General features: G+C 53.8%; 2 protein-coding genes across 5 annotated transcripts in view; one reads left to right on the top strand and one right to left on the bottom strand.

The window, feature by feature from the left end:
• The window catches only part of LOC105545049 (neuron-specific protein family member 1), a 35,428-nt gene extending 26,507 nt beyond the window's left edge, over positions 1 to 8,921 (top strand). For all 3 annotated transcript variants that reach the window (XM_011987798.1, XM_011987799.1, XM_011987800.1), the window contains one exon: positions 7,098 to 8,921. In XM_011987798.1, the coding sequence (XP_011843188.1) occupies positions 7,098 to 7,298 (201 nt within the window). In that variant the 3' untranslated portion in view covers positions 7,299 to 8,921. The remainder of the gene's footprint in view (positions 1 to 7,097) is intronic.
• The window catches only part of STX18 (syntaxin 18), a 128,746-nt gene continuing 120,634 nt past the window's right edge, over positions 3,008 to 11,119 (bottom strand). Inside the window, exon 11 of one of the 2 annotated variants that reach the window (XM_011987804.1) lies at positions 3,008 to 3,421. In XM_011987804.1, coding sequence (XP_011843194.1) covers positions 3,407 to 3,421 — 15 coding nt within the window. In that variant the 3' untranslated portion in view covers positions 3,008 to 3,406. Of the gene's footprint in view, positions 3,422 to 9,329; positions 9,989 to 11,119 lie in introns of those variants that run through there. The other variant, XM_011987802.1, reaches the window with a different exon arrangement.

Genomic DNA, 11,119 nt, shown 5'->3' with positions numbered 1-11,119 from the left:
CAGCACCTCCGCAAACGTGAGGCATGTGTTGTGTTCTGTCCATACAGTGGCTGCGAGGTCACCAGACGACAGGAGTTTTCAGCTCCGCAATTGTCTTATGGGGCCACCGTGGCACGTGGTCCATCGTTGACCCAAATGCTGTTAGGCCGCGCGTGGCTGTAAAACGCACTTGCTGTGGGCTCCCATTATCCATACACTCCGTAGCTGGCTCTGAACTTGCCAGAGTCAGTGTGAGATGCTCATTTCCCGGGCTTGGCACTGCTGAGATTAAAATAAAGCAGGAGAAGCCAACTGTTTCTGGCACTGAGCACGTGCACAGGGAAGCCTGGCTCGTCAGCTGTCACTGGGTAACTTAGGTTTGGGTTTCGTTTAGGTTTTGTTTTTTGCCGGTATGAGGACGCAGAGTCCTTACGCAATTAGCAGGAAGGGCTGGAATTCACGTTGTCCAGCCCAAGTCCCTTTTTCTCCTTCCACGTCGTGCTGTCCTTCAGGCTCCCAACATTCAGCTCTTCCTTCCTTGGATAGGCATGTACGTGGCACCCACGCCGTGCCAGCAGCTCTTGCTATTGTTCTAGGCGCTGGAACACAGGCGAGAGCCAGTCAGGTGCAGCTCCCTGCCTTCGCGAGGCTCTTACATTCTCAAAAGAGTGGTGAGGAAGTCAATCGCACACTGAATGCAAAGGCTATAGACAGACAGGAAAGAGGGCCCAGGGGTTGGGCATGGGCATGTGGGTGGTAGTTTCTAGAAGGACGGTCCACATTGGAGGAGCGGGTCTCCAGGAGGTAAGCCAGGGCATGTGCGGGTCTTGGGGGAGTGTGCCCAACCAAGGAAAGCCCCCACCCTTTCACTCATGTTTTATTCAGCAAACCCCTGTCCATGCCCTAGGCTGGGGCTGGGAGATTTTGAGTCTGTTTTGGAGGCTAAGAGGACACTAGGGCTTTACAACAAACAGAAGCAGAGGGTGTGGGCTTCAGGGAAGGAGGGCAGTGCTGGCCCTGACCCAGCGGGAAGGGTGTGTGATGTTGGAGGAGCACAGAGGGAGCAGTGGGCAGTGGGGGCGTGCTGGTGAGGGTGTGCTGGTGAGGGGCCAGCTTCAGGGAGGCAGTGGAGGACGAACCAGCTTACGGCCAGACCAGGTGCACCCTGAGTGCCAGACACAGGCCCCTGGAGGAGGGGAAGTGATAGGGTGATCTCTTGGGTAATCTGGGGAGGCTGGAGGTTGGAAGGGAGAGACGGGGCAGTGAGATGACAAAGGAGGCTGCTGCAGTGGCTGAGGGAAGAGAAGACCGGGGTACTGGGGATGGAGGGGAGACTACAGACTGGAGGACTGATTTAATCTGGGAGGCAGAGGGGTAAAAGGAGAGGGCCTTGTGCAGAGCTAGTTACTCAGGGAGGCCGATGTCATGGAGAGGGAGCACGGGCTGGCCCAGGAGCTGGCCCTGAGCAGGAGAGAGGACAGCAGAGGACAGCTTCCTGGGGGCCAGAAGTCCCCACCAAAACCGGCTACTTACAAATAACTGAGGCCAGCGGCTCACGGGCTGCCCTGGACTTCCTTCCTGGCTCATCCTCTCTGGGCCTGGAGCAGGTTCCCCACGGGAAGGAGGGGGCGCCTAAAACTGTCTTTCCCATCCTGCAAGCCCAAGTCCCGCTGGATACCTGGCCTGGGTGGGAGATGACCCAGGAGATGAAGCCCCGGTCCTGTGCCCGGCTGCAGATGAGACTGGCGGCCACATTGGAAGGGGCCCCGCACCTGTTGTTTGAAAGGCCCTCCAGGTGATTCCCATTCACAGCCAGCCTTGGGAATGGAGGGTCCCCTGATAAGTTGTTCTGGAGTGATGTCCTGTGGGACTTTGGCATTTTCCACTAGCATCGAAGGAGGGGGCGTCCTTTCCAGAGAAGGCACCTGGGAGGGCCAGGGAGCTGCTGGTCTGTATCCAGCTGCCCTTGGCCGAAGCTGGAGAAAGGGGAGGTGTGAGCTCATGAAGTGCCCCCGCTCTCTTTCTTCCGTATTTGTGCGTGTGCTTGTCAACGCTGGGCAGCTTGTGTGGGGCTTTTATACCAGTTGCTCGTGGAATGCACCCAGAAGCCCTGTGAGGTGGATGGTTATATCCCCATTTTACCGGTGGCCGAGGGTGCACACCGGTTATATCCCCATTTTACCGGTGGCCGAGGGTGCACACCGGTTATATCCCCATTTTACCGGTGGCCGAGGGTGCACACCGGTTATATCCCCATTTTACCGGTGGCCGAGGGTGCACACCGGTTATATCCCCATTTTACCGGTGGCCGAGGGTGCACACAGGCTCATCTTGGAGCCCAGGGTCACGCCCTTCAGTTCACTCGGTACAGTCAGCACGTGCGGTATTTACTAAGTGCCTCCTACTGTGTGCACGCTGGGTTCACTCAGGTGATCCAGCCTCAGCCTCCCAAAGTGCTGGGATTGCAGGCATGAGTCATCGCACCCGGCCCTTAGTGGCTGTTCGTTTCCAGTGCTGACCGAGTGCCGGGTGCTGGTAAGAACACACTTACTTAGCTACCTCAGTCCTCCCATCCCTCACAAGACAGGTCTGTCATCAGCTTCGCTTCATAGGTAAGGGGATGAGGCCCAGAGAAGGTGGGGAGCCTCCCCAACTCCTCCACATGCAGGCCCAGCTGGGCCACACGCCCCTCGATGCACGCCCCACAGGTGACGGCAGCTCTGTATGAGATGGGAAGGGGGGTGGCGGGAGTGTCCGCAGGGAGCCTTCCCCGGCCCATCTGCACTCACGGCAAGGCCTCTGTGTTCTGCTTCCACTGGGAAGCCCTTCTTCACCCCCTGGGGTGCTTGCCACCACGGGCACCGAGGTGCCTCCCCAGCCTTGCCTTCAGGCAGCCACGTTGTGTGGGAGGCATGTGGGGACTCCATCTGTCCTTCTCCCTGGGCGGGGCACCTGGAGGGCAGGGCCGTTTCTGAGCCATCTCGTATGCCAGCCCTGAGCGGGGCCGCCACTCCACAGGTGTTGGCCACATCAGGTCTTGCAGTGCTCTGCTGGGGGCCAAGGTGGGAGGGAAGAGGGGAACCCGTGGTCCGTTTCCCTGAGGGATGATGAGCGGCAGGTGGAGAGGACAGCGTGAAGGGGCGTGGCGGTGGGCTGGAGGGGAGTTTGGCCTACGGAGCCTTCCTGACGCAGGTGCTGCCGATCTGAACGGGCTGTTTGTTCTGTAGCGGGTCAGGTGCTTCCCAACGTCCTGGTGGGGCTGAGATGGAGACGCTGGTGATAAAAAGGCTGTACTTAGGTGGTGTCTTTTGGCTTTATCTTTTCTGTCCACTCTGTGACCTGAGGCACATCCCGGCTTCTTAACATGAACCACCGTGCATTGACTTGAGTCCTCAGCAACACGGTGGGGTGACTCATTAGCCCCATTTTATAGGTGAGGGACCTGAGAGTCTCAGAGAAAGTACTTCCACGTGAACTCAGCTGGTGCGGTGGGCCTGGCCCCAAAGCTTCCCTCCTCCTGTAGTGCTGCCCTCCTGCCAGTGGCAGCCCCTGAACACTGGACGAGGGGTGGTGTTGGTGAGAAGCACATTCCATTTGTCATTTCTCTTCTGAAAATAGCTCTTTGCTCATAGGTATAAAGTATTCTTTTGCTTATAGGTATAAAGTATTCTCATCTTTAGACTTTAGGGTTCAATGAGCTGGTAACAGAGAGAATGGATTCCCCACGGGGCAGGGTGGCATCAGGAGCTGATCCGTGTACACCTGCCCTAAGCCAGTGGAGGTGAGTCACTTACCTCCGAGGACAGGCAGCAGCCACAGCTGCCAAAACAGGGAAAACACCCCCGGCGCCGCCTGAACCACAGGGCCTGGCCTGCAGGGAATGGGGGTGTGGATTTGCTGCCAGAATCCACTTCCTGATAAACCTCTGTAAGACCCAAGTGCTGTCTAGCGCACCCCCAACCCACGGCCCCTCCCCACCCCCTCGCCATCTTCCCAGCCCCTAGTCATGACCACGCAGTGGCTCTGTGTGCCAGCGCTGGGGCACAGAACATCACATCTGATCTGTCAGCCACGACCTAAGGTAGGTACCACCCTCCCTCTGCAGAGGCAACACAGGCCTGTCACCTCCTGATGCTACAGCAGCATGAGCTCGGGTTTTCTGAGTGAAGCCCACGGGCAGGGCAAGGGGACCAGCAGGGCCGATTTCAGCAGTGCTGGGGCCTGGGCTGTGTCATGCTCCTTTTGGTGGTCCTGGTGCCTAGCACAGAACCGGCAGGAGATAAACCTGATGGGCGGCCCACCTGCTAACCTCACCCTGACATTCCTTTTCCTAAACACAGCAGGCATCCAGCATAAGAATTTCCAAATGGAGACAGGAGCTCACTCCCTTAGAGAAAGAACAAGACACGCCAGGTCACATTCAGGCCTCCAAATCTGCTCATGTGAGAACATCTGAGATCCGCCTTTTTTCCTCTCTCAGCGAAACGTGTTTCGCCCCGTGTCTGCTCCTGACACTACATAGCAGCCAGGCAGCGTCACATGAGCCCGCACGTCAGAGGGGCCTCCGGATTCAGAGCATTCGGCCCAAAGTGGCCCCACGTTGGGTAGCAGATATTGTGTAGACTGTGGCCTCAGCCTTAGTTCCATTTGCAGCCCTGACTTACAGGGCAGGTGTAGGCTTCCCTGAACTCAGGTCCCCCTCTATAAAATGAGCTCTGTAATTGCTGTCTTTGAGGGCACCGAAGGGTGAAAGCTCCATGAAAGCTCCAGTGAGTGAGACGGTCAAGGCAAGCTGGGATCCAACTCTCAGGCCAGTGTGCCCCACGGCAGGGACTGGATGAATGTTGGCCAGATTTAAGACTGCCAATGGAAAAGACGGTTCTGACCAGCGCCCCCTGGGTAGAGCTTATTGTAAGGCCTTCCTTTTCTCACTCTTCTGTCTTTGGGTTGGGTGGGAAGTCTTGGATCAGTACCTTGGGTGACACGGTATGGGGTCGTGGAGTTGAGGTTGTAGTCACCTGTCTGGGTCTCGCTTCCCCCATCTATAGAGTGGGACTAGTGGAACTCACCTCACAGAGAGAGAATGCCTGAAAAGCATCCTGCACACGGCCAGTATGAGAATGTCAGGAGGGAAATGCAAACCTGGGCAGTTCCCTTTTCCTGCTTGCCACGGGTGGGGGAGATGGGCCTAGACACAGCAGGACAGCCTCAGGAGCTGGCCCCTCAGTTGGGGAGCCCGGTTAACCTGCCTTTAGCTTCAGAGGTAGAGAAAGACCTGCGCTCGGGCGAGGAGGTTCCCCAAGGAGATTCCCTGGTGCGTCGTGGGTAAGCCAGGCACAGATGTCTCCTGCCCGTCCTCACTCACTGGTGCTGCAGCCACCGCTGGGAATCCTAGTGTTGCCCTGAGGTACCTGGAGATGTTGAGTCATCAAAGAGATTCCAGATGTTCACCACCCTGTATTTACTTGGGGCGGGGAAAGGAATCCAGCACTTTCGGTGGCAGAGGTGGAAATTTCAGGGTTTTCTTGTTAAGTACCAGGAGTTGGTGAGTGCTGTGGACTTCGCCACGTACCAGCAAAGTGGCCTTGACCACTTTGGACACTGGACTCAGTAGGGCTGAACCTTAGGCTTATTGGGAAGATGTTTAAAAATACTGATTACTACAGCACAAGTTTGCCGAGTCACACTTTTGTGGGGAGAGCCTGAGAATCTGGAGTTTTTAAACTCTTCCCAGGTGACAGTGGTGGTGGCTAAGGCTGGAGACCCCTGACTCAACTGCAGTCTCACTTTTCCTATTTGATAAAGTGACCCTTCTTGGCTATTAGTGTAATGCTTTGGTTGCTTAGACGCACAAATAGTCGCAGCTTTGACAAGGTGGAAGGTTTATTATGCTCTCACACTAAACTCCAAGCTTGAAGGCAGTGTGGGACCCACAAAGTCATCCCGGAGCTCTGATTCCCTGTCTCCTGCTGCCCTGCCAGCCCCCAGGGCTTTGTCCTCTGCATGGTCAGAGCTGACCCAGAAGGGGGCAGAATGGCGGAGGGCAGGTAGCTTCCCTTTAAGGGCCCAGTGCAGAACCGGGTTGGTTACATCCACTTGAATCCCATTGGTCAAAAATCAGTCAATGGCTTCATCTGGCTACAAGGCAGGTTGGGAAATGTAGTCTTTTGGTGGGTGCCACATGCCCTGATCAACTCCCTGGGGAAAATGCGTAGACAGTTAGCAACCTCTGCACGCCTTCCTTGGGGTGATGGTGTGGGATCCCTGAGCTATAGGAGCACACTGACCACCATGCCCACTTAGTGCCCCACCAACACCAGCTCTAACTGTGGGGCAGTGGGTTAGGTCTGCTCCTGTACTGCCAGGCCACCAGCCTTGGCTGCAGGACCTTAACCTTTTTTGGCCCTAGACTCCCAACAAGCTGATGACAGTGATGAACGGTCTCCCTCCAGAATGCCCACACAACAGAATTCCACATACAACCCTAGGAGTCCTTGGCCTCTGCAGGGTTTGTAGCCCGTAGGGGATAGCTTCTGGCACCCCCACCCCTCCTGAGCTCCTCAGCAGCCTCTAGCTGCTCCTTGAGTCACCAGGCCCCTCTCCCAGCTCCTTCCAGTACCGCTCTTCTGACTCCTGCCCCAAGGCCTCTCCACTCTGGTTTCCTTTGCCTTGAGTGCTGCCCCGCCCTCGTCTCACCTAGCTAAGTTCTGCTGAGAACCTAGCTCAAGGGAAGCCCTTCTCACTTCCCTTCAGTCCTCATTTGAATTGGTTGTTTCTGGACATTTCGGAAGTGTCATTGTTTTCCAATTGATTAAAAATGACAACTAGTGCAAGATCTTCAGTGAAGTAAGCCCTGTTGTCCCATTACACTGGTGCCCTTGGAGCCCAAGTGTCCGTCTGCCATGACACTCACCAGCCAGTCTATGAAGAATAATCAAGGCCAGGCTTCCCCTGTGCTGTGCACTCCCAGGGCGAGATCTATGCCCGTTTTTGCTCATCACTGTATGTGTTCCTCCAAGCCCAGGGAAGGTGCTCAGTAACTGCTGGCCGCCAACTGGAGACACACTGGCACCCCCTCTTGCACCGATGCGTGCTCTCAATGGCCTCTTGTCTTTCAGAACACCCAGTGCATCCCAGAAGGCTTGGAGAGCTACTACGCAGAGCAAGACTCCAGTGGCCGGGAGAAATTTTACACAGTCATAAACCACTACAACCTGGCCAAGCAGAGCATCACGCGCTCTGTATCGCCCTGGATGTCAGTTCTGTCAGAAGAGAAGCTGTCTGAGCAGGAGACTGAAGCGGCTGAGAAGTCAGCTTAGCGGGATGGGCAAGTTCCTTACAATGTGTCACTTGCAAGTAACAAAGGGACTTTGAGGGACATTTCATTAAATATAATTACTGATACTTTAGAGGTTACTCATTTATGGTGCAATTGCTTCTGTTTGCTAATGCTGCTTTGCAAATAAAACTTGCTGCCGACCACCCACGGGCATAAAATCAAGTGCATTTCAGCATTGCCTAAAGAGCTCTGACACCACTTTTCATGTTAAGATCTTCATTTAGCTCCTTTACTGGGATTTATTGGATGCTGTCAAAAAATAAATTTACACTGGATATGCCAAGGGTTTGGACCTCAGATAAATGCATTTTGTGGAATTGATTTCTTGAAACCACCCTACTGTCTGCAAACCTTCCTCCATAGCCATATCTAGAGTGATCTCTCGCTGTGCTAAGAGCAAGCCTCCTTCGCATTTCTTCCACTGCCATCAGCAGGTAACTGTGCTGACTGCTGCCAAGATGCACTGTAGTGAGTGGCATAGAGAATGAGGACAGAGACCCACCTGCCCTCCCCGTGCTGAGTCCTGAGTCGGGGTGGGACGGCCCTGCAATGTGGCAGGCTCGGTGTGGATTTACTACTCTCTCCCCTCTGACTCTGGCATCTTGATAAGGAGGGAGGGGCACCACCCACCTGGGTGGCGACAGCTGGGGTTCGCTCCAGTGTGTGTAGACTGGCAGAGCATGTGAGGGAGGGGGCTGGAAGAGATGGCCCTGGGCCCGTGAGGTGCAGAACTCACTCCCTGCAGCTGGTCTGTCTGCTCTGGGATGAGCTGATAGGAAAGAACGCCCACCGGCCCTCTCGTTCACTTCTATTATGAATAAATTTGCACCAATAGCCCTGTTAGTTTTTAAAGAAATGAGCTGGGTGGGAAAAGTGGAAATGTAATTTCTATTAAGCTAGGGCTACTTTAATTTTTATTCTATGAAACTGATATCCCTTGATGTGGGAAACAGGCAGGAAAGGCTGTGGGGTGGGGGGCTGGTGTGGCACCGTGCAAACAAAATGACAAATTTCAACTCACGATCTTTGTAAGAAAATTGTTCCAGTTTGAATCTTGATATTAAAGTTTATGTTTACAAGATTGCCAGTTAGATGAACTAAGTGTGTAAAACAATTAAATAGAAAAAAGACATTCACAGATGTTTCTTCTATGTTATTGAATGTGTTGTTTCTGGTGTACATGTCAAAAGTTTCAGTTTTTTAGTAGATCAGAAATAAATGACAAATAGTGTGAGATGTGTTGTGAACAGGCATGGTGACCGTGGTCAGCTCCACTATTGTTTCCTGAAATAGCTTCTAAGACAGAAAATACATTTTATCATCAAGGGTGTCTGGAGACACAGACCGTGACCTTGGCACAGCGGTGTGCATCACAGAGGCATGTGTTGAGAAGGGTGTTGTTAAGCTGTGGAAAAGGACTCAAGAGCAATAAATCAGTGCCAAAGCTTCCCTGCACATCTGAATAGAGACAAGTGAAGCCCATGTGCACACAGTGCAGAGGCCGAGCCTGTATTTCCCAGTAGACGTGGACTTTATTGACTGTGAATTCATTTACATGTAACTTCTGACATTTCACTCTGTGCAAATAAAGAACACGAGGATACCGGTGCTGCCCAGTGGACGGTCTGTACACACACGCATTTCACCAGGCGCAGTGCCAACTGTCTCATGCCCTTGTGGGCGCTGGGATGCTTTCTGTACAGATGTGGTCCAGATGTCTCACGCCTTCAGTTGCCAATAGGTGTTCCTGTTTACACTTCCCGGAAGGTCAGATGCACAGGCACGAAAGAAGCAGGCCCGTTCTTCCTGTGGCCCACTTCCTCCTTTGAACAAAGGCCCTTGGACCCAGTGGCAGGAAACTGGCCCTCCCACACCCCCTGCCTGCTCTGGGGGCAGCAGCACGCCAGGCAGCCCCTCACTGAGGGCCCCAGTCTCCCCTGCATTTCTTCCCTGATAGGAGATGGCTGGGCTGCCACTGAATTTCTCAACTTAGACTCACTGACAACACATGAAGGGTCTGTAATTGTATTTATTAGATTAACAAGGCAGATGTGAATTTTCTTTTCTATAATCCAGTGGGTCTGTGTATTGGTTGACTCAGACAGACAAGAAGCCACAAGGAAACAAAGAAGTAATCATTTGTTGAGAGACGTTATTTTCTTCCCTGAAGCTACCGGATGGGAAAGGTCGGTGACTTCCTTTGAACCCTGAGACAATTAGGGGCTCTTGAGGCCTGCTGTGCCCCTGCTACTGGAGCAGCCCCCCTGCCAAGGCAGCCTCAAGTTCAGGAGCAGCTAATCACCAGCTCCCGCATTCAGTCTGTCTTACCTGATGATGGCTACACAGGCTGCTTCCCATTGGTGTACACTGTTTTCTTTTTCAGCTGCTAAATGGGCTGAACACCATCGGCCCCGGGTATCCCTTTTTGGGGAATGTCTGTCTGTCCGAACCCCTTTCCCTTCAAATGGCACCGTGATAAAATCTGGTCATACCATGCTCCAGCACCGGCGGTACATGGAGCACGCAGTCTGTGAGCGCCCATGCGGACTCTCGTGCTGGGCCCCGTGGCCCAGGCTAGCTGTCGTACCAGTCGAGGAAGAGCAAAGAGAAGGAGCACATCACGAGGAAGAAGAGGATCCACACGCGGAAGCCAGCGTTGTTTTTAATGGCCTGGGCAGGGATGGGAGCACAGGGGTTTTTATCACACAGGAGTGTGGTTTGAGCAGCTCTGAAATGCCCCACTCTTCCCACGTGCTCTCCTGATCCTGGCTGTGACTATGGGTGTCACTCCATCTGTGCTTACCTTGAATAGATGGCTTAATTACTAAGCAAAACCAAGAAGTGGGTTTGAGATCCACCAGAAGACAAACGGGTTCTAGTTCCCTCTGTTTGGCCATCATTTGTGTCCGGCACAGTTCTCCCTCAACACACTCTCGGAATCGCTCCTTTCTGTCCCAGGGTTAAAGGCCCCGAGCACAGTGTGACCGCAAGTTTTGTATTTCCCAGTAACACGATGTCTGTAGTGACCCAACCCTGAGGCCTGAGCTCGAGAAACAGTCCCTTCAACAGGATGGCTGTAGTGTCCTCTGTAAGGGCCAGGCTCTGACCCCTCGGTGGGGGCCAACAAGCTCGTCCACCTGTGTGCATCCCTGTACACGGGGAGCTGGCCTGACCCTGCCAGGAGTACCCCTACCCACCCTGGATTGCTCCTTTGGAGGCTGGGGAGCCACTGCCTCTCAACAGCAGCCAAGGTGGGCAACGGGTGGTGGGTCTCATGAACACACGCAGCTCCGTTGGAATGGACCATGGCCTCATGGTCACACAAGTTTGTGATCTGCCCTGTGAGCTGTGCCCAGCAAGGTTCCTGGGCAGCTATGCCTGTGAGACTGACACCCACTGCTCGGACTCAGTGCTGCACCGCGTCGGACCTGGGGAACCCAAACAGTACCTACCTCTCTGATGTCTTCGTTGCCTTCCTTGATATTTTCAGTTGCCCCCACAACTAACTGGTGAATGCTATCAATCTCAGCTTCCTGTGGAAGAAAAGATAAATACAAGTTGAGTATCCTTTATCCAAAACCTGAAATCCAAAATGCTCCCTCGAGCATTTCCCTTGAGTATCATGTCGGCACTCAGAGAGTTTCCAACTCAGAGAGTTTCCAACAAGCGTTTCCTTTGAGTGTCGTGTCGGCACTCAGAAACTTTCAGATTTTGGAGCACTTAGGATTTCACGTTTTGGATTTTAAGTTTAGGGATGCTTGACCTATACAGCAACTTCCTCCTCCCCGAAGCATATATCAT

This window comes from Mandrillus leucophaeus, unplaced genomic scaffold, assembly GCF_000951045.1.
Source record: "Mandrillus leucophaeus isolate KB7577 unplaced genomic scaffold, Mleu.le_1.0 Scaffold317, whole genome shotgun sequence".
Classification (NCBI taxonomy): domain Eukaryota; kingdom Metazoa; phylum Chordata; class Mammalia; order Primates; family Cercopithecidae; genus Mandrillus; species Mandrillus leucophaeus.
This window is presented reverse-complemented; position numbering and strand designations above follow the sequence as displayed.